At 37.5% G+C, this 24,110-nt stretch overlaps 1 protein-coding gene across 3 annotated transcripts in view; it reads right to left on the bottom strand.

Annotated features, from left to right (window-relative positions):
- grin2a (glutamate ionotropic receptor NMDA type subunit 2A) overlaps nt 1-24,110 on the bottom strand; it is a 165,092-nt gene that overhangs the window by 22,243 nt on the left and 118,739 nt on the right. For all 3 annotated transcript variants that reach the window (XM_023348694.1, XM_023348693.1, XM_014472551.2), the window contains 6 exons: nt 21,536-21,650; nt 12,223-12,425; nt 8,413-8,584; nt 7,742-7,895; nt 6,841-6,966; nt 4,518-4,747 (listed from right to left, as the gene is read on the bottom strand). In XM_023348694.1, coding sequence (XP_023204462.1) covers nt 4,518-4,747; nt 6,841-6,966; nt 7,742-7,895; nt 8,413-8,584; nt 12,223-12,425; nt 21,536-21,650 — 1,000 coding nt within the window. The remainder of the gene's footprint in view (nt 1-4,517; nt 4,748-6,840; nt 6,967-7,741; nt 7,896-8,412; nt 8,585-12,222; nt 12,426-21,535; nt 21,651-24,110) is intronic.

The raw sequence follows: 24,110 nt of genomic DNA, 5'->3' as shown, positions 1-24,110 counted from the left end.
AAATATTATGGATGTGCATCTCAAGAAAAAAGTGCTTTTGCAGTTCACAGGTCACTATGTAAACTCTATTCTGAATACTTGACTCCATGCCTACAAATTTGCAAGATATGTACTATGATGCATCTTTATTTTTACCTTTGTTTATTTTATTTTAATTATTAGGGATTTCCTTATCCAGAAGCCTGAAAAGGTATCAGCAGTAGATACCTTTTCATTTATTTTATGATATTAGACAGCAAAATACAGTTACCTATTTACATTTTTATTTCATATAAAAATAATTACATAGGATTTGATGTATCAAACAAATTACAAGATGTCCTGATGATATTTGAAGGGGAAAGAAAGTCACCGCTCCACTGACACATTTCTGTATCTATTTACCAATCATGCAAAATGTTTATCTGCAATTTCAGGGCTCAACCAAAGAAACAGCTGTTCAGACTCTGTTGGGAAGGATCGTGTTTTGTTTTCGTACAGCCATGCACACTGTTATTTTCATAACCTTAGAGGTGCAACGGATGACACACTGGAGCCCTTTTAATTGTAAGATCTGGTTGTTGAAATGTGTTGCATAAACTTTAAGAACTGCCGACAGTAACTTATAAAGTCAAACTATGTATCTTGTTCATTAGAAAAGTGCTTACTTTACACTCTTCCTCTCTTACTTCTCTTGTTGAATGTAGAGCATCCGTGGTGTTTACAGAAAAACCAACACTGTTCATGTTTATGCCAGAAATTGTCAAATGGTCTCCAACTGTACAAGTGTTCTACATTACAAGTGGGTTTTTGCTAAAGACAAAATGCAAATGAACTATTTTGAACTACTCAAACCAATTTTCCTTGGACATCTATCTCCATGCTAAGCACTTGTTATTATAACCCTCTTTTGCCTCATCTTTCTTTCTTTTCATGGCATGTGACTCTTCTGAGGTTGAGCTGTAAGGTCGGAAGAGGGCAAATATTTCAAAAGGGTTCAGTGATGAGACATTTCTAGCCCACTGGGGAAATTCAGATTGGCAAAGCACTTTGTCTGAATAAACTATCAGTAGACTGCATCTTGTACAAGAATCTTACTGCAAAGACCATGACAACAGAGCAACAGAATAGCTAAAATCCATATCTGTGTAAGAGTTATTTATTCAAATCTCTTTTGTACGAATGCTAGAGGCAGTCAAATAGTAATATATAAACAGACCCCATGGCATTCTATCAAACTAGTCCAGCCTAAGACTCCACATACTTGCCAACACATTGGCTCAGTACACTCCATGTAAATTATTGAAATAAGAAGGAAGAACTAGCATGCAATAACTAAAATGCAAAGATCACAGTTCTTATTGTGCGTTTGTAGTCATAAAAAGTGTCTGAAATAAATTATCTCAAAATAAATTTACAACAAATACAGTACACAAACATTTGAACTTAAAACTTTTAAATAAATCACAATGGGAATTAAAGGAGTTTGAGTGTTACTTAAAAGGGGTGTTATTATGTAAATTAAAGACACATAGTACCATTGAGTAACTGTGTTACCTTCAGTTGTTATGAAAATACTGTACATATCAAACATCATTTAAAAGAAAATTGGGGGGAGGGGTTGTAACAGAATTCTTAAGAGCACTGGGCTGATGAGCTCAGACGACTCGTGGTTCCATCAGGGTTTTGCTAATTGCTGCTGCCACTAGTCTGGAGGAGCTGAGTGGGGTGTGGGATGCTCTGTGATTCAGAAGCTAGTCTGGGGACTGCAGCTCCAAAGAGGAGCTTTGTGGAAACAGGTGGTGCATTGTATGAGCAAGCGTTTAGGCACCCCCAAAAGATCTGCAAGAGCAGATACAAACATTTCTCAAAAACATGTGAAAGAATTAAACTAACACTCCAAGAATGTTTCTGATGAGGGAATAACATTATGACACTATATAATACTCAAAGAAGTAAATTTTACATAAATCTCCCCCTTTTAAATTGTTTTTCTAGCTAAACAAACGTCACGTATTTGAGTTTCTCTGATTTTCAGTTGTCTAAAGGTAAGTATTGACTCTGTATAAAAGACGAACATGTTAAAATAAAATCAAGCTGAGCTTTAATATTGTGTTAATGGGTCAATATTCAGTCTTTTTTAGAGTGGCCAGTCATTCCTAATTTTAGTCTGGCCCACTCATTCCTCCCTCGTCTTGCTTGGTATGTTGCTTCCCACACAACCACATTATTCCGTTCTCTACCTAAACTGTCAGCCTGCCCCATATCTGTCCGCCTGTTTGTCATGTACCGTCTTGTAAGTCTTGGCGTTTCACTAGTCCTCAGTTGCCCCCTCTTCCCCTCTCCCATGCCAGTTGATGTACCCCTTATTCTTAAGTCCCTCCCTCCTTCTTTCTCAGAGTCTGCCTGTTGTCAAAGCTCATGACATCACACTTTGCCTTGTAGCACCAAGTCATACATCTGAAACTGTGTCCGTAGGAAATCTCTGCCCTTTACACTTATTTTTTTATTTGTTTCGCTACATCTTGTTTGACCTTTGCCTCCTGCATTTAAAATTTTCTTCCTCATAGCATGACCAACTTTCTCTCTTTTTTTAACCACAAAAAATGTAATATACATATTTAGAAATAGATAGTAAACAAGTATTGTCATATAGGTTGTAAATTTGATCATTTAATTTAATAATTTTAATTCACAAAAAGGCCAATTAAACAAAAATTTGAATGATGTGACCCTTTTAAACTAGTTTGTCTTCAGCTTTTTCAGGCTGACCTATTGCTTAACAAACCTAAGCAACCGACAACTACTTAGCTGGCGTCAAATTGGTATCAGGTCGAGCAGGAAATTGGACAGCTTTACAGCTATGTACATTTTGAAAGTTGAGTACCCTTTAGGATTTCACCATGTTAGAATAATCTCTTGTCACCAGTCTTTCTTTCTCACTATTAACTATACTGAGCATGGGATATAATGGTTACAGTAGGAATGCAAGAAATTGGATGGTGATCTGCAGCAAACAAACCATCCTTCGACTTGGAAGTCATCCCCGAGTGGAGATGCCTACTTGTAGTATTTGTGAGATGTTTAAAAATAATGTAAATCTCATAGTTAAAATCTACTTAATCAATGAGGAATGAGCAGAGCAATGACTTCTCAGTTGTTTAATAATGCTAATTAAGTGAAATGCTGATCTAAGACAATAGTCTAAGTAAATTTTAAGTAAATTAAATCCTTTTTCCTTCAAATATTAAATTGAACACTGGTGTCATTTTAAACAGCGATTAAGTCTTTAGTTGAACAAACAGAAAGAAAGAGATAAAGTAATTTTTCTTTTATCTGTCCTGTACAGGCCTGAATGTCATACATATTTTCCCCACTAAACTGAAAATTTAACCTAAGTTATAAATTATTTATGAGAAATAGGAATTGGTTAATGCCAACCACTTTAAATCGGGGAGAGAGAACACGTTGTGTAAAATTAATTTTTTTGAGAGTGATGTCATTTTATAATGTCATTCCCTCTTCAAAAATGTACCTGGGTTGCTTTGATTCTTTCATGCATGTTTGAGAAATTCTTTATTCTCCCTTTGTAAGCCATTCAGGGGTGCTTAAACGCTTTCTCATTTAATGTGCCACCTATTTACCTAAAACTCCTCCTTGGAGCTGCAGCGTCTAGCTGAGCTTCTGCCTCACAGGGTACTCCTCCCCTCCGCCTTCCCCACACAGCTCCTCCAGACTAGCAGCAGCAACGATTGGCAAAAATCTGGTGGAACTGAATGTCCGCAGAGCTTATTATGAACAATTGAATCCAGTGCTTCTAAAAATGGTTATAAACTGTAAAATGGAGGAGCAGCAAACCTGATAACCTAAACTGTTAAAGAATGTGTTTGATTTGTTAACCAATGTTGTGTGGATAATTAGGCAGAATTAATTCTGGTAAATATTCCAGTGTTCACTACTATTATCCTCCAAATATACAATTGGTGTTAACCTACTACAATTTATTTTCATTTTGAATATACCAGTACATGGATATGCATAATTTTTTTGTTATTTTGAATTCATTTTCAAAATGATTCACAGCTTTTAATAGTAGTGATCCAAATTAAGTAAATTTGCATTTTATCCAATTATTATTATTTTAGTCATTAGAAATCTCATATGAACTCAAAGTAAAAGACTTGAACCTTAACATGAATATGGGAAAACATCCATATTTGAACAAGCTATTAAAAACAATACCCAGAAGTAAAACAAAATTATAAAGTTGAGAGCCATTGAAAGAGCAGGGAATACACATGCTGCACATTCACATTCATTATAATCATCACATGAGAATCAGTGATATTAAGCTGGCTGGATTTAGAAAACAGTTTTACCCTCTTCTTAACAAAATAAGATCCAAGGACCTAGTATAGGAAGCATATTTACAGTATGTTATATTCAACTATTCAATCATTGGCCCAGCTTCTTACTGACATTCTAAATTATTGGCGAGGAACATTTACAAAGCCCTTTCTCATTTTGTTTGCCCTTACCTTGTTGTCTGACAGCCCAGTGACTTGGTCAACAAACTCCTCCTGAATCATGAAGGCAGCCAAGTTAGCAGTGTAGGAGGCCAGGAAGATGACAGCAAAGAAGGCCCACACCGACACTATGAACTTGCTGGTGGTTCCTTTGGGGTTTTGCACTGGCACAGAGTTGTTAAAGACCAGACCCCACAGCAGCCAAACGGCCTTGCCCATGGTAAAAGAAGGACCGTGGGGATCTGAGAGATACAATAAGAGGAAGAGACAGAAGTTAAAGTAAACGTAAGTTGCACTACCAGACATTATATGAAACGTCAGTTTTTCAATGTTACTAACTTAATAACGGGGGCATAGAGGGTTCACTGTAAACATACTGTTCATCCTAGTGTTTTTGTACATATCTTAGTCAAAACCGGACACAGTTGTGGAAGTAGTGGTCATTGCACTACATCTAACCAGGAACTTGTATGGATTTCTTAGGAAAGCACAAGAGACATGAGAAGTGCTACCCTTCATCAAAATGTGGTTTGATCTCCTACATCTAAGACAAGAGACTATTTTATCCATTTCCTTCAAACAACAAAAACACTGCATTGTTTCATTATATATTTTAACATATTTCAAATAAACATAATGTATCTCAATCACAGCAATCCCTTTGCTGTGATTGAGATACTGCTCTATCACAACTGCTCTAAACTACTCTAAGATATCAGTTTATTTTTCCTTCTAAGGGCTCCAAATATATAACCTTTTCTAGGTGTCACAATGAACCTGGAGTGTTCATTCAGCATTGTATTTCTCATTATTGTGATGGTTTTTTTTTGCATTTATTGCAATGTAATTGATATCAGTATGTTTATATATATGCATAAAATAAGTCTAAGCTAAGGTGACAACTTTAGGGTTGGTATAGTGTTCGTCTTCGTAAAGTATGTCTTATTTTTACAAAACTAAGCTATTTAGTTGTTGCCCTATGGTATTGACAGAGCCAGCTGGCACAAGCACTGAAGATTCTTACACCACTCTTAAGCTATTTGTGGAGCATCACTTTTTGGTTCTCAGTAGAAAACTGAATGCAACATGATATGCAAACAATTTTGCATATTATGTTGAGTACTCTGCCTACTGCATATACTGTGGCTGTTGTTATTGCTGTTGGGTGACAAAAAAGCAAAAAAAGTTAGAATCTCTCACCCTGTAATTTGAAAACGATTTCATAAATTTGACAATTTAGCACTGTTTTGGCTTAAAGCTGAACTTCAAATTCCTACATTTTTTAGACTTTTTCAAAACAAAAGTTGTGATTTTCTTTAAATAAAATAAATATTGAGGATTTTTCTTTCCTAAAAAGTGCTTGAAATCAACCACTCTACATTATCCCATTTGCTGGTTGTATCATTACACCATAGCACAAATAATTTCTGAACTGCAATCTTCTGAATCAGGTGTCTTAAATCAAGGAACCATCTAAATATGCAAAGCAGTGTGCCTTGAGGACCGAGGTTGGGAAACTGCTTCACAGCTGCATTAGGAGAGGATCTCCTCTTGCACCTAGGAGCAAGGCACACAGTATCTATCTGAAAAGTTAAGTTATTTTGTTAATAAACTCATATGTTGAAGTTGTCTGTGTTTATTCCATAGAACACTTAGGGGCTCCTCTGAAGCCATGATCGTCGCTGTCGGACAGAAACCAACTCTTCTTTCAGAAAGACTTTTCTTGTTTTGATTTCTGGCTACGTATCTGCTATTCATAAAACGTGAGTCCTGGATTTATGCCTTCATCTATTATTGTAAAACCCAAGCCTTATCGGGGTATTTATATACAACAACTGAGACTAGTTTATTATTTTCTTGATATTCAAATGGTATCCAACTAGTAAATTACTAGTTGTATTCATAATTGCCCTAAGCAGTCATATATTATAGTTATTTGCAGCCACAACTAAACTCTTATTGCTGCACACCATGCAATTTCATACACTTTCAAAACCTGTTATTTTACAGATTTTTTGGCAAAATCTAAAGTTAATGTGCTTTGTTAGCACATACTTTAATAATGTTAGCAATTGCTTTGGACCATAACAGTATTTCACTTACAGTGTCCTCTGCAAATTCACCTGAAAGCAGTTGAGGATTGTAAATGTCACTTTAAAAATGCTAATTTCTCCAGATTTCCTGCATAGTTTAAGTACATTTTTGTAATATTGTCACCCACATTTCAACTTGCTTAGGGCGGTGTATGCAAAAATGCTTGTATATTAACCAATCTTTCTAAAGCTAGGTTTGTACCGATATAAATATATAAATAAGAAGTTTATGTTGAGCTCACCTTTTCCTTGTGCCAGATTTCTGTTAAAGCCAAGAGGACTGATGTACTCAAACATGAAGACAGCCATTGCAGTCACCAGTAGGAGCATCACAAACATCATCACCCACACTGATGCACTGAATGGCTCTGTGAAAGACAAAATTTAAGGTACAGATATTAATATTAACACTGGTTAAATCAAAATTTCTCACACATTTTCATTTAGTTTCTCCTCAGTCTGTTTTGCAGTGAACTGAAGGAATTAGATCAATTTTGTGCACATGGAGGAACCAAGAGAGTGGATTGCAAGCTGTGCCCTGTGCATTTAGAGCGCTTACAGAAAACCTCATATACTTGCATTTGATTATGCGAGGCACACAATAGTATAGGAAGCCCTGGTGTCAGCACTCCTGTCCTCCCTCTGAGCTCACAACTCTGCTGCAGAGATTAAACTCTCCTTTTATGTATGGAGGGGTAGGGGGGACTGTTGGCATAGTGCAGAGCACTGAGTGAGGGTTGTGCAAGAAAAGTGTGTGTATGCTGGCAAGCAGCCATTTAAGGGTTTTCCTGGTAAGCCCCCATAATAGCCACTTTCACAGCACTAACTGCGTGCAACATCCATGTCAGCGTGTGAACCTGGGTGTGAGTTTGTGTCCGTGTACAGCATACTGGTATTGGCCTGTGTGTTTCAGCTTGCAGGAATTTTTGCTTAATTCCGTTTGCAAGTTGGTGGACGTTTGGAAATGTCTTGTGCGCAAGAACTTGCTGAGAATCTCCGCAGCAAACTGAGCCGATACAGCAAGAGTTTTCATCGCCCTTAGGTTAACTTCTCAAGTGTCGTGAGAAAGGAATTGAGCTGATTCCTCCAGATCAAAGTATACACACTCACACAAAAACAATTGATAAAACTGACAGCAGTTACCGAGAAAAGCTGATGGCGAGACAGTTCCATTACTACGTGAGACCATGACGCTGATCCCAGTTTCTACGAACGGGACGGAGAAATCGATGACCTCAGAACGCTCCTCATTGATCGTCAGAGATCCGACGGCCATGACGGCTTTCTTATAGACCACCTTTTTGAGAAGTGGTGAAGAGGGAGGAGTGCAAGGATTGAGTAGGAAGGGGGTGATGTGATTTTTAAAAAAATATGGAAGAAAAATAGCAAGGAGCAGGGGATAAAGAACATTAAAGAGACATTATTTAAATTTGTTTACAATGAACTCAGTAGTTTCCACATTAAATGTGCCTTTATATACATCAGTGAACATTTAGACACCCAAACTGTGAAACATGCAGTTTTATCCTTACGTATCCAAAATGTTATTGAATAGATCATTTCTATCATTAATTTGGTTGAAAAAGTCAAACTCACAGGATTGTTACACACAAATTGATAGATTTTGAATGTTAGATTTTTTAGTTTGTAAAAATTTTCTATGGCACTATAGGTGGAGGCCAAGAAAAAAATACAAATAGGTATTATTCAGAATTTGCTAAGATTTCTTTATTTTTTGGAGCATATAAGACCAAATATTGTTTTTTTTCTGATAGCATATTTTTGACGTGATCATTTTTTGCACAGGGACTTACCTCTCCCACCATCCCATTCCAGACATTGTTGATTTTCTTGCCATGCTTGCCATTGGTTACCAGGTACAAGTCATACGTAAATTTGACGTACTTGGCAATCTTCTTCAGAATGTCAATGCAGAAGCCTTTGCAGCACTTTTTGATATATGTTCCACCAGCCTCAGTTGTGTTGCTACAGAAACACAAAAATAAAGACCACCATTATAACTAAATTAACCAATGCTTTGCTTGGTAACAGATGCTAAAAAGAAGACATGGTTAGAGAGAATGTTTAACTGAGAGAAAATGCTAATTGAGTCAACAATCTTTCCTTTTCCTGGTTAAACACACACTGATGGCTCTAATTCTGGTAACTGCAGACCCAACCTCTCCATCCATCCTTTTCAAGTTATAAGTTTCGATGATTCTGCCTTTGAATGACAGAGAACTTTAAAACCAAGATCTTTCTCTCCTTCCCCTTCTGCGTCTCCAGTCAAGGAGGACTTGACGGCATTGCAATCTGCAGCATCTTGCCAAGTGTGTGTGAATCTGAGAGCAGAAGAATTCAGAAACTTCTGACTCACACACATACATGCACCCCCCCCCCCCCCCTCCCCGCACGCGCGCAAACACAAACCCACGCCAATGACAGAGTGCATTCATGTTTAAGAGTTCACTTCAACTTTCAGCCACCTGGGAGTCTCATTTAACTTTTAAATGTACTGTATGCTAATTAGAGGACACTAACCTCGTCCTTTGATTTAACATCCAAATATGAAAAAGAGTGAGAGAGCAAACAAAAACTAAAAAAAAAAACAGAAAACTTGAGGCTGTGACTCTGCAGTTTTCATTCTGTTCTGTTTCACCAAAGTGCACCTGGGAGTTCATGGCCACCGCTCCAAAGTCTAAATGCCAACAATCAAGGGAAATTGTATCAAGGTGGCTTTGCGTACTTTTCTGTTTCTTTGATTGAACAGTTGCCTCACTAAAACTGGACGTTTGGTAATCATGTTAAGTGGGGGTGTGGGGGTGGGCTCTGTGCAAAATAGTTAACATTGGTATTGAAAATAAGGATAGGTACTTCATCAGAATAGTAGCTATTGGGTACTCTCTTTTATATTTTCATAGAAGCTACTATGACTAAGTGCTTCAGTGTTTAACTCGTCCCTAAACAGAGAAACTGTCAAAGCTATTTATGTTGTACGTTTGTATTGAGTAATTATGTTTTAATCTCTCTTTCCTTGAAAAAGCTGCTGATTAAGATTTTTTGCTGAGTTCAACTGTGCACTGTTTAACTGTGTGTTAAAATCAGTAGTGCACTTCCTGCATCACTACATCATTGATCTGGAAATTTTGTTGCAATGTCAGTGACTTGATACAAAGGGCTTCCTCACATGTTTTTTCTTTCAATTAGCATCAGAGGACCAATGAAAGTTCACTAGGACTTATACATTTGACTAAAATGTCTGTACATAACTGGATCTAGATCTGACCATATAATTGGATTGTACTGAAATTATATAGATCGGTTCATCTGTATAAATTGTGATTAATTATACCTATTTGTCATGTAAAGTGCCTTTAAAAATGGAAATTCACTCATCCAGGCTTTCCCTGAGAAAAAGCCATACTAACTGAAACACACAATCATGCCAATTTAATTGGTTTTAAATTGGTTATAAATAAAATTGAACTGAGTAGATATGGAAATGCATACAGTAATGAAATTTAGAATAACAAAGTGAAATCAAAGGTGATGTTAGGCTATTTTAAAACAGCTTCTCCAGGCACAACCAAGAAGACAGAACAAAAAAAGAAGAAAAACTTTTATCTGAGAGATTTTGGACACATTCACAGATTCTGTGGTTGAAGTAACTTATGAATTACTAATAATAATAGCATTTTTATACAGGGGAAGCACAAGACTAAGGGAAAAAAAGAAAACTACATTTGGTTCTGGCTAGTTCAGAGTTTCATACAAGAGAATGAACTTTTAAAGCAGCCTTCATGAACTCATTGTAGTTTAGGGAGTAAGAGCCTTTGATATAACAGAGGCTGTTTGTGAAGTTGTCAGACCAACTTCACACAGTAACACTACTGGGCTGGGGGTACTGGGTCTCCAGAGAGGGCATTGAAAGCCTGCGTATGATTGTGTGTTTCAGTAAGTATGGCTTTTTCTCAGGGAAAGCCTGGATGAGTGAATTTACATTTTTGCATGCATGGATACCCTTAAAACCCCAATCCAACTCTTCTGCTGCCACTCCCCATTTACTGCTTCTTTCATCACTTCCATCTATCCCTTTTCTCCATCCAAATGGACACCATGGATGCTTGAGTGAGAATTGCTCTATGGGAGGAAGGAACAGGGCTGAATGCACTGGTCTGTGAGTGGACATGTGGCAACAGGGAGCGTTTATGAACTTGTGAATGTGTGTTTGTGTTTGTCCTTGGAGATGCTTTATCCTCCGCCCTACTTCACAGTGATTCTGGATGATAATCTCTTTCAGCCTCTTCCCTTATACCCCCATTACTCTTTAATCATCTCTCTCGCTCCGTGTAGCTCTGTCTGTGTAGTCAAGGCGGAAACTTCAGACACAAATGCAGTGTTTTGTGTTGATTTGTGGCCATTTTTAATGGTGTGCTAATGAGAAACAAAAGAGTTCTAAAGAAGTGTTTACCAATTAGGATATTTACATTATTGACCCTCCTTAAAATGAAGTAATGCTGTTCATTCTGATTTGATAAACATCAATATCTAGGCCATGTCATGTTTGATCTGAACTTGTCCTTGTAAAAACTACTGTAAAAGTACTACCTTTGTCTTGAAACTTTCTGCAACGCAAGCAGACCTTTCATGTTTCAGTTTATCTAATCTGTGAAGCTGTTACATCAGATTTGACGTTATTACCAGCAACTTCTTGGAATGTGAAGTTGGATTGTCACAAGCAGTTGTTGCATGCTTTCTTTATAGGCAACAAAGAGAATGGTTTCCAGCACATCTGCTTGGAAATTGTTTTTGAAATAATCGCTGACATGCTCAAAGCATAATTCTAACTTTGGAAAATGTGGAATTTTAGACCAATTTTAAATCCACCAAAAACACATTTCTTGAGGTATCTGAGAGAGACAGTTTGTGTCAAGTAGTTGACACCGTTTATAGAAATTTCGGATCAGAACTGTATATGTAAGCAGGAAGTGAATCAAGCATAGCAGCTATAGCTAAAGGTCTGACAATCTTGCTTTATGTCGTCTAATTTTTCTCTGTGGAGAAAAGACATATTAGCAACTTATCTAAATGCCCGATTGCAAGCGTTGGTCCAGCATCAGCCAAGCCGTTTAGTGACATGATCTCACAATGTGTTTGCCTTGAAATCAGCTAAAAGCAAGAGTTTGTTGGGAGACAATTTGTTAGGAAAGGAAGCAAACTGCTTAGTTCAGCAGTCACCTCCATTTTCAGTGGGAGGAAAGAAGCTGCTGCATAAATCGAATACTGCACCTCTGTCACTGCTCATGACAGGGGGAAAAGAGCAACACAGCAACAGAGCTAAAGTCATTAGAAAATTGATTATGCACTTTCAACACCTTAAATTGTTTTGGTGTTTTATGACTAAAATGTTTTGCAAAAGTCTCCATACCCTTTGGACCAGACAGACCAACACAAAGTTGGTCTGTCATACAATTCATACAATACATCGAGCAAGGATGCTGTTGTACTTTTTTTGATACGCCACAACATTTCTGATCCATGTGAAAAAGTTTGATGCACAATCTATGCCTAGGGTATTTACAACAAACCTAACCGACTTGTAGAAAAGGCAATATGGGACTTACTCTTTGATATGCTTCCTGCAGGGCACAGAGTTCCTCATACAGGTACCAGTGAGTCTTTCAACATCCTCCACAATAACAAAGGGTTTCTCCTCCAAGGTGACAATGGACAGGTGGTTGTCGTCAAGTTCGGCATCACCAAAAGAGTTGAACCGTGGCCACACTGGGTATTTTAGTGTCAGGCTGCGATTGTCAAGTTTTCCCATCTGTTGACAGGGGGAGGAAAATGTAGCATGAAAACAAACAGGTTACATGCAAAAGCACCCTCGTCAGCAAATGTGCATTAAAGAAATGACTGAATTCAGTGAATTTACAAATCTAAGTTAGGTGTGTTTCCATTCCTATGGCTGCTGTTTGGTGTGGATCTTTGAACCACTGGGCTCAATTGTAAGTGGCTACAGGCATGCGATTGCATAATCAAACCCTTTTGGATAAATAGTATTGTGTCTAAGACTAGATGTTTAAATTCTTATCATTTTGCCTTTTTTCAGATCATCCAGTGGCAATATATTACCCACAGCATTTTATAGGTAATAGAAAATGTGTGCAAGAAGAGGCTAAATTCGAAGAAACAACAAAAAGATACCAGAATGACAGATGCACAGACAGTAGGTGGAAAACGTCATATTAGGGTTTTGCTATAAATGCAAACCTACACTGAATGTCCAAAAATGAAACAGGGGGAAGTGTTCCACTACAGAAGCTGTGATATTTCAGAAAGTTTCCAGAGCTGTGATGTCACCGATTCCCTTATGGAAAACCTTTACCCATTCACATCTCTCTGTAAATATCTATGTGTGGGGGGCCTGCGAGTCTATGCCTCACTGTCAGATAGAGAAGGCAAAGAGGAAGAGAAAAACAGCAACACACACAAGGCTTTGCATGACCTATTATATTAATAATACAGTAGAGCAAAGACACAAAATTTCCCTCTATTGTAGAAATCTTGCCTCTATCTCTTCTTCCTCACTGTCTCCTGGCTTCATATAAGCCTGAATGCAGAGTCATCTCATAGTGTTTCTATTGTAAATTTGTTTAATCTCATCATAGGAATTTGCAGAGAAACCACACACTTTTTTGTTAGCATAACACACGTGTGGCATAATTTTTCTAATTAGTAAAGGTAGAGCATCTTTTCAATGATCAGTCTGTCAGTGTAGATCCCACATTTAATCATACTTTTCACAGTTCCAAAATAGTTTAGATGTCAGCAAATCTAGAAGCTTAAGTCATTCCTTCTTTATCCAATTTTAAATCTGTTCTGATGTCTGTCAGAGATCCCTGTCCCATTGGAGACGGAACTGTCAAGATGTTGATTTGAGAATAAGCTGAAGAATTTGAGGCTAGTTCTTCGTCTGCATTTTTTCATTCAATGTTTTCAATTCACTGGCACCACTGGCAATGAAACAGACCTACAAGATGATGCTACAACCATCATATAGTTGTTTAATATTCTTAAATTTGAAAGCCTCACCTGGACTCTTCCAAATAAATGTTTTGTCATTGTAGCAAAGTAGTCCAAACTTTGCTTTATCTGACGATAAAACTTTTCCTCCAGAAGGCGTTTTGTTTGTCTATGTGACAAACAAACTTTCATTTTTTTCATGGATATTAGTGTAATATGTCTATATTCTCTGGATGTTGAAAATTGCCTGACCGCTTTACCACATACCAGAATGTTGGAGTTGTTTAGTTTGAATAGGTGGCTAATATGACAGTATTAGAGATGATTCACTTACATATTCAGGAACAGATACCTTTAAAGACAAAAATTAAAAAGCTTGGTCAACATTTCCTCAATGAAGTAAAGTTAGGATTCATCTTTTTTGTAGTCTATTTGTTGAAAAAATTCTAGCCAACCTACCAGCTGTTGGTCGGCTATTGTATCTCAAATTGGTAGTTGTGTTTTTTCCCTTCTTTTTTTCAAAGCACCCACTTGTCACTTTTACACACATGATTCACGGATCAGTTTTAATCTGGCCTCCCCTTTGACCCTGCAGTCATAAAATGGTGCTTTTACCTATGAACACATAAACACTCACACGCTGCCGGTGTTAAGCCCACATGCTTGGCTAAGTCATTAACAGGCAAGCAGAGAGGAGGAAATGAAATTAGCATTTTAATTGTTTTGCTTTGAGTGGTTTTCTACCCTTTGACAGGGATTAGAGTCTCTTCTCCACTGTTAGCCTGCTAGCCTGTCAACAGCTCACTCTGCTGTCAGCCGCAGCCCTAAGAGTGCGCTTGTGGGCGTGTGTGTGCGTGTGGGGGTGTGTGTGTTTAGGAAATTGTGTCAAAAAGAGAGCAAAGCAGGACAGTATGTCGAGGTGCGGTTCTCTGGTGTGTCACCTTCAGTCTCTGGGGATTGTCCGCTTTTGGCTATCTGTCTTAGCCCAGCTGTTTTGCATTTCACATGTGAGTGACTACGTCTACAGACACACATGCTTGTGTCAGTGGGAAAAGGGACTAGTGACGAAGGAAATAGCAGTGAGGCTTAGGGTGAATAAGAAAGACAAAAGCACTGGCACATCACTGTGCGTCACAAGTACAATAATGATTATAAATGCTATCGTCATTTTTCACAACATTAAATTACCTTACGCGGGTGCCTTACAAAAGTCTCAACTCACTATGATATATTTCCTGTTTGTTTACGCATAACTTAATGCTTTTGGAATTATGTAAATGACCTTAAAGAAACTTGCCAAAAAAGGTAGATCAGCAAAACTGCAGAATAGGAAAGGAGGCCATCTACCAACCAGGTAACAAAGAGGCTAAATGTGACCCTGAACTAGATGCGCCGATTCAAAGTGGAAACACTCTAAAATGCAAGCTGCATTAATCTGCGCCTCAAGAATGCCTCCAAAAAATGTATCTCAGACTTCGAAAACCCAGGAAGAGTAAACAAACAATTTTGCAGCTAAGTTGCATCGACTTGTATAAGCTAAACACCTCTTATGTTGCCCAAGCTCTTCCCCGTCACGTTTGAGGGTTTGGATACAAAGGTTGTTTTTTATCGACAGTGTCCAAAAGCTGCTTGTCTCTTTATCAGTAGTTGATCAATTAGTCAAACTCAATAGATTGATGCTAACTATAAACATCCCGTTTCACTTCCTGCGTTTCAGCTTAAATCATGCTTATTTAATAATGTGGTAAAATATGATCTATTGTTGCTCTTTGCTTATATAATAACTGGCTCACTGTAATATGTACTGATGCCAATCAGGATGCTCATATGTTGCACATTGTTCATTGTATGAATTTACTAACAACCCAATAGATAAGGACACATTTATCTGCAAGGTTGATTCTAATGCTAAATATTATTTTTCATAAGGTGCAGATTAAAACAGCACTCAACTTCATTTTGAACACAATCTAAAGCTATACTTTGCGAAGAAGGGACAGATGAACAGAATAGGTTTGCATCTGGACTATAATATGGCAAAGTTAAGCAGTTCAGTGACACAATCAGCAAAAGAGATGAAGGAGACAGAAACTGCAATGACTGCTCAGACCACCTCTCTCTAATCTGTCGCTTCTTTTGACGCCTTTTCCACAGAATGTACATTATCAAGGTTTCCATTAGTGAGTTCACCAATTTCTTCCGAAATTAACCCAGAACTACCGTCAAGTGGCCAGATTGCTATACAATCACGTCAACTTAATGAATGTACTGAAAGCATTAAGGCAGCGACGCATGACAGTGTTAGAAACGGCCAAACTCATTTTGTGAATAAATGGGTCTGAAGACTGAAATGAAGGTGAGAAAATGGTTTTCACAAGATGGTGTGAATTCTAGCCTGTATCGTGCACCATCGGGGAGATCATCAGTTGTATTCATTTCACTTGTCAGTGGTCATAATATTGTGCCTGTTTGGCGCACTCATGCAGTACTCTCATGCACATTTATAACAGACCTGATGGGCACAATTGAACAATCTTTGATCAGTTCAGTCAATAGTATAAACTAGTAACAAAGTGAGTCAAATATTCTTGGAAGACACTTTGCAAAATGAAAGAATGAGGAGGAGGAAGACAGAACAAAGAAGCTGACTTCAGCAATCCCCCTCTCTGTCTTGCTGCTTTCATCATCCCTCCTTCCTTCCCCAGTGTCTTCTTCTCTCTAATTAAAGAAAGAAGGGTTATAAATTAATGCCCAGAAAGGAGGAGGGCTTGAGTTTATCGACCGTCAGAGAGAGAGAGAGAGAGAGAATGCTGAATCTGCTTGGACATAATACCAGATATTACATGCACACAATGCTAAGACTGTTGCAAAAAATGTATGGATGTGATTTGACAGTCAGGCCAGTGGGAGGTTAAAGTGATCGGGCTGGAGGGATTACTGCATTGCAGGAAGCAAAGAGGCTATCACATTATCACCGGTCAGAGATCAAGAGCCACGATAGGTCGATTTTTTCTGGACAATTTTATTCTACTCTTCAGTGCACTGTATTTTGATTTCAAGTTACTTGTGACATTTGTACGAAAACAAAGAATAGATATAAATAAAGTATATTCTATTCTATGTATCAATTCTAAAATATTTATTTTCGTCACTTCGGCTTTCTACAGTGCCGTATTTGACTGTCAAATGCTGTAATGCACCAAAACCAGGCTAATCAAGACAGAAAATATTATAAAATCAATCAAAACATAAACAAAAACTCTGTTCAAGGCTCCTTCTCTGAGCACCTTCTCTATGCCAGTCTCACGGGGAGAGTTATCACTGTGGCAAGATGCATTATGGGAGAATGAGTTCCTAATAGCGTGGAGAAACCCATTCAGTCATAAAACAGTATCTGTCACTCCTGTCAGACAAAATTACGTCGGTAAAATGGATTCTGCTTCTCCTGCTCCAGCCCTTGCTTTGAGTTTTCCTCTGTGAACGCGTGCGCGGGGAACTGTTTGTGTGTTGCGTTCGCCGGCTTGCGTCGGGGTGTGCGTGCGAGCCAGCGTCTGTGAGTGCAAAACGAGGGCACAGAGAAAGAGGAAGAGTGAGAGAAGACTCTAATCACTGATTTATACTGTTTTTCCCTTTCAAGTGCAGTTCTTTTATTGAGATTCAAAGAACAGTGACGGCTGCATGTAAAAAAGCCTTCCCATGATTATGTGTCGACCTGGAAGTGTGGGTGTGTGCGCATGGGTTCCGTGTGTGTCTGTGCTCCATATTGTGATTCTTCAAGCACAAATCCCTTGTTGTCTGTAATAATTATTTTGTGAACTGGATGCAAACTCTGTGGCAGTTTCAGAAGCAATTTGCATTCTCCATCCACTGTGCTGGAACAAAAGTTGCTTTATAAGGTAAGTACAGTCTTCTCATTTAATTAGTAAAGTTGCATACAAAACACAAACTTTTTTTGAAGGTATGGTTATTTATAACATTTTTAGCCATAATAAAGCAACATGCACCATTTTCAATATGTATATTTGTACATATATGCTTTGTTTATGTACTGTATATAGATTGTCTGGTTAAAAAGGCAATTGCCAACAAACACAAAAAGAAAAACAAAAAACAGGTCCCACACTCATTGGACCACCTTTTACTTTGACTATTTGCTGTGGCATTGTTTTTGATGAACTTCTGCAATGCCACAAGATTTATTTCTATCCAATGTTGCATTCATTTTCCACCAAGATCTTGTTTTAATGATGGAAAAGTGCACCCACTGTGCAAAGCCTTCTCCAGAACATCACAGATTCTCAAGGTAGGGATGAACTTAAGGTAAGAACTCTGTGAAGGCTGATCCATGTGGGAAAACAGTGTCTCATGCTCCCTGAAACACTCTTTCACAATTTCAGCCCGATAAATCCTGGCATTGTCATCTTGAAATTTCCCTGTAAAAAAAAAAAAACAATCCATTGATGAAAAAGCTCAGTCATTCTCCATATTCAGGTAGTCATCTGAACCTGGACTTAACCAGCCACAGTTACAGGCATTTTTCTAACTTGGGTAATTGGGTTGTTGTCATTGCGGCTCTAACCGTGTTTTTGTGTATTTAAGAAATTGCTGAAATAGAGGAATTGCATTCCATTAGAATGGCTCAAATAAGAGAACGTATCCAGTGAGCAGCAACTTTTTGGAAGAAAATATATTACTGGTTAGCACTGTGAGAAAGGTCGCAGCAGCTCAAACCCAATAGAACTCAACAAGTGCATCTCCTGTCAGCTAAGAACAGGAATATTACACAGTTTCACCAAAATTAGACAAACAAATCCTGGGAAAGCAATGCATGGATCTGTCTGACTTTATATTGATGAGGGTGATGGTGTAAGTGCTGTAAGTTTTTGCGCACACTTTAAGCATAGTTTCAAATTCACAACTGAGCATGCCTTAAAGGACAAAGGCCCTACCCAAATATACCCAAGTCACCAGATTTCAAGCTAATAGGGCGCCTGTGAGATGGTGGAACGGGAGAACAAACTTGCACCATCTGCATGAGGTTACCAAAATGGTCCAAAATTTCTCAGGAATGTTCCTGATACGTTTTTGACTCTACTCCTTGAATAACTATGCAGTATAAAAAGGAGTTCAACACAGTCCCAGCAAGGTGTCCCCATTAATATGGCTTAAGAGGATCAAATACCTTTTCATTATTTTAATGTATGGGGATTATGCTAGATGTCCCTGAACTTATTAAGTTCAAACCACAGCAGGAGTTTAACTGCGTTGCAGGGAGAAGCACATGTGGACGTTTCAAACATGTGAGTGATAAACACTTGTAGGTGTTGAAATAAACACAAAGCTTTCACATCCTTTTTTATTAACGTGCCTCATGTTTGATACATTGCCCGTGTCATTCTCTCACTCATTTCCTCTCACTACCCAAGCCAAACTCTTTATCTCTGTTCCTTTCCCGATCATTTGGTATTGCACTTTTTTCCCTCCCCATACATCTTGCACCCCAAGGGAACACATTCGATATTTTTAGTGCATATCTATATTTTAGTGCATGCAACGATTTTTTCCCCCCTCTTAATCATCATCATGTAATTCACTTGTTTTGCCACTGATTCCTGGTGCATGGGTTGAAAAGCTCCCAATTATGCTTCCACTTTGGGTGCTGGTGTCTCTCTTAGGGTTTCAGAGTAATTTTCTGCACCACAGAGAAGTGGCACTGATCAATTTCATAGACTCTCTGTTCACGACACACTACTTGTCCTCGATACACTTACAAAGGTTTGTGTGTATGTCGGCGTGAAATATGACAAAGCTGCTCCAAAAAATTGTTGAACACTGTGCAAGTTGATTCAAACAAAGGACACACAGGAAGATATAACCTAAGGTATATCAGACTGACTGCAGCACAAATTTCACCAATAGTGTTTCTGTTGATTACCAGTGCTAAGCGGCAAAAAATACGGCCATGCACACACAAGGGAGCGGTGACCCTTTGCCAACCTGATAACAGACATCTCAGGTTTTGATTAACTCTGCTCCGAGGTGCTATAAGAGAGCCCAGCATCAGAGTGTGCGGATTATTGGGCTTAGAGACGGATAGTGAAGGAGGACAGGAAGAAGGTGGAGGATGGAAAAATATGGAACTATAGAGTAAAAAGTAAAGACTCAGAAAGGAAAGTGAGTGCGGCAGATTTTTTAAAAATGCCAAAAAGTTGGATAATCTGACAGAGGGGATGAAAACAAACCCGGGATAAAACTAATTTATAATCAATCTTTCCTTTCTTGCTATTAAGCTCTTCTCTGTATTTACACCTCTTCTACATATACTCTGAAACTTGTCCCTTCTCCCATTCCACAGCGTGAATTAATGGGGTAGTAACTATAAGATATTTGAGCAAGAGTGAGGAAGCCCAATGTAGGTATAAAGATGCATGACTGCCATTTAAAGTCCATTACAACATCTAGAATAGTTTTTACAGTGGCCATTTATCAAACCGCCTTCCATACACTAGTCCTTTAAGGAAATCCATAGCCCTGTTTTTAAAAGAGGTCACTGACCAACAACGTATTTTTTGATAAAGTTTCAAATACAATGTTAAAGTTTTTTTTGTTTTTTTTTTTTAAGATAACTTGCCAGTTTAAATTTTAGCATGAGGTAAACAAAGATTTTATGTGTTGGCTTTCGAATGTACTGAAACAAAGTGAAAATGATATACTGTTATAGAAATGCCAGCCAGTTTATAAAAGTATTAGGCACAGGGTCAGAGACACGAAGCCCATAATTTAGCACAATAAGGTGTAATGCTATTGTTGGCCAGTAGAAGTGACCTTCCTACCAGACACACTGACCAACAAAACAAAAACTGACTAAAGATTAACATTTATATTATTTAAGCTTGATTAGCCAAATATATTCTTCACGCAGTAGGTTAATGGCAACTTGCAATACTTTCTGTGTTCTTAAAAAAAGAATTAATGCCCTTCATGGGTCTATCTCTTTAATCAAATTTTTTATTCACTGCAACAATCTCAAATTCAAGGCATGACAAAAATATAAGTTGCTCTCACACTCCTGCCAATCATGTTGACATACTTAAAATTTACAAATATTTTCCAAAGATGAGAAAAATGTTACATATTTTGAGAAACACTAAGTTTCTGTCACATGTATTAGGTAAGTGTACCACTGATATGCCCCGGTGGGTATATTGCATGTCTACATCCAGTCATTCAGCAAGATGAGATTAATAATTCTTCATCTGCAGACAGGGGTTCTGCATAATAAAAGTATGAATCTAAATTACATAAATTTAGAGTCATGCCTATGACATTTGTGAAATACTTACATAAATTACCAATGTGCCACATGTTGTCTACGATGTATTGAAAATGCCCTATTTCATTTAAATTTTTGAACAGCTTGTTTTCTTATCTAGAAAACAGTTAAACACACTACAGCATAAGGTGCTTCAAATGCAATGCTTAACTGGTATTTTGGATATTTATGGAAATTTGAATCTTGTAATAAATGTAGTCTGTTGGCTTGTAGCACTTTAATGTTAGTTTTTTTTTGGTGGAAATAAAAATAATACTTATATGTTCACTAGATTTATGTAAAACAGGTTTATATCATATAAATAACATTTTAGCTTTAATAGCACTAATCTAGTGGATGTGGAGGTTGACATTGCTTGATGAAGGGTATATGACATGCAATAGGAAATCCAGCTTTCTCCAAGGCACGGGCAAAATTGTCAAATACCCTATTATGCAAGCGTTCAAACTAAATTCCAGCAATGTGCATGTGAATGAAAAATGTCACCAAGATTCTATAATGATGTTTTGCATAACATTAGGTGAGAACAGCAGTATGCAAGCAATACTAAGCCGAGCTAAGATACATGTGGGTCTTACCTTTTCCCACTCTCGCTCTTTATTGAGAACAATGACAACAAGCTTTGGGTATTCTTGGTAGCCATCCTCTGTGAATGACAAGTCCCTGCCATCCCATGTCACGTTCATCATGTACCTGAGAGCAAAAGGAGCGGATAATTAAGAAAGGTAGGGGGAGAGGATGAGAAGGGAAAGAGAGGAGAAGGGAATAAAATAAACACAAATGATCATCTGAAACTTAAATTTACAGTCTACAAGTTATGCATTTTGCCTGGACTATCACTATCTTTCAAAATTAAAGGAATTAAACAGTTAAAAAAATATGGAAATAATAAAAAGCCATTTTCAAATAAATATTTAATTAAAGAAAAAAAAAAGCAATCCAAAAAATTATGGCCATGTGTGAAACATATATAAAAGTCCTTGTTAAATTATGAATTAAGAGTGACTTTATTTATTTATTTATTTATTTATTTACTCTAACTTCATTAGACAAATTTAGGCCTCACTGCAGTCTGGTCTATATAATCAAGACAACACTTTAACAAAACCTGTCTGACTGCATGAAGATCACAAAAAGAAACAAGCCTAAATCTAAAGAAATTCAAACACAAATTACAAGTGAACTTGTTGACATCTAAAATCCAGGAAAGTGGTATGAACTGTTGTAGTGTTGCTTCTTCTGGAATCTGAATGACGTAAAGTCATTATTGGAATCATGAATTTTGGTCTTAATCAGAAAATACTGAAGCACAATTTCCTGCCATTGTGTTATACCTTAAAATGTAATAGTATTAGTATTATGCAGAAGGAAAATGATCAGAATAATAAATAAATACAAACAATGAAGCATAAGAACCAAACAAAGTTTCTTGTTCTGGAGGGGCCTAATCAAAGTCTAAACATAAATCAATTTGGGATGCTAAGATATGACCTTAAAAGATGTTTCTTGATTTAAATGTCCAAATTGGCTAAATTAAAACAAGGCAAGTGGGCCAAAACTCATTGCCAGTCATCATAAACGTTTAACTTGCAAATGTTGCTGCCAAGGGTGACACAGCCAGCCAGCCAGGCTTAGGTGGCAATTACTTTTTCACATAGTGCCAAGTTGGTTTGGATAGCAATTTTGTAGCTTAAATACATTTCAAAGTTCAAATTTCAAAACTTGAAATTGCTTTTTGTATTCACTTAGGTTATCTTTGACAGTTACTATAATTTTATTTTGTAGTGTGAACAAAATTTCATAAATGTGTTTTAAGGTAAATAATCTACTGTTTTATGAAAGTTGTTATTTTTTTGGCCTTTTGATGCAAAGCAATAACAAAAAACATGGATGTCTTCATCTGAATGAGAGTGAGGATTCCCTGAGATTGATGTATTCCTGATCTGACGCATGTACTCGAGAATGACATCTGCACTATGGCGGCTTACAGACAGGAAGATTATTGATCTAACTCAAGAAATATGATTTGTTATTATCATTATTTTTTAAGTGTAAAGCACAATTTATGTTTTATCCATGGTGATAAAGGTGGGTCTGTTGTTACTTAAAGAATTTTATTATCTTATTTCTATGGGTGCAGATTGTCTAACATGCAGTTTTTCTTGTTAATTTGCCCAAAAAGCTTTTCTTTTTTTCATTTATTTTCCCTTTGGTTAAATCTCCAGAAGTCTGTTTGTAAATTTGGGAAAATAATAAACTGGTCAACTTATTTCACAGAATCACTTGACTTTGATTCACATATTATACTTTACCTACAGCCACCGTTAGTCGTAAGACATAACACACAACCACGTACACACAGATTGTAATGGTTGACCCACATGGCAGGTCACATTAGCTAAGATAGAGGGCAGTAGGGAGATATTCTTGGGTCCACACAGGCTCCACATTAATCATAACTGTCCTTCACTACTCCGTCTCCTTTACTCCCTCTGTCAGCGCTCCTGTACGACACAGAGGAGTTTGCTCCGATTTTCCTTCCTCCTCTGATACGTCTTGAGAACAGGCGACAGGGCGGACTTCTAAATGGAGCATGTGGCCCAGTGTGACAGTACAAAGCCACAGTGGAATGCAGCAGGTGAGGTGTTTCATGTAGGACATTGTGCAAAGGACTTTGTTGCACTGTCAAGCTGGCAAGAGTCACAAAAAATGGTTTTAAGTTGAATGGAGAAAAAAAGTAGAAATCTATCAGAAAGTGCTTGTACGGAAGCTTTAAGTGTCTTTGCCCAGTGTTTTGACATGCTTGTGTCCTTAAAGACTTAGAGCATTATATTCCTAATCTTCAGTTTGTGAGTGAGCAGTTAAGAAATATTTTGATATAAATTGTCCCAAAAAGACTCTGTGCCACACCATACATTCTAATTTAAATTCTAATTTAAAACTACCTCCCATTCTGCTTAGTTCATCAAGTAGCTGTTTTAGACAGACTACATCTGGCACCATGGCTCATAATAAAAATAAAACGTACTATATTGATAGTGCACGGGGTGCAGACTATTGACAGATAGTGTTTGGTGCTAAATGATGCCCACATGTGCATTCAAGTTGTTGCTGCTGAGAATGAATTCATTTTATAAGCACAATTATTTGTTT

This window comes from Xiphophorus maculatus, chromosome 16, assembly GCF_002775205.1.
Source record: "Xiphophorus maculatus strain JP 163 A chromosome 16, X_maculatus-5.0-male, whole genome shotgun sequence".
NCBI classification, from domain to species: domain Eukaryota; kingdom Metazoa; phylum Chordata; class Actinopteri; order Cyprinodontiformes; family Poeciliidae; genus Xiphophorus; species Xiphophorus maculatus.
Note: the sequence above shows the minus strand (reverse complement) of the source record. Positions and strands in the feature narration are given on the sequence as shown.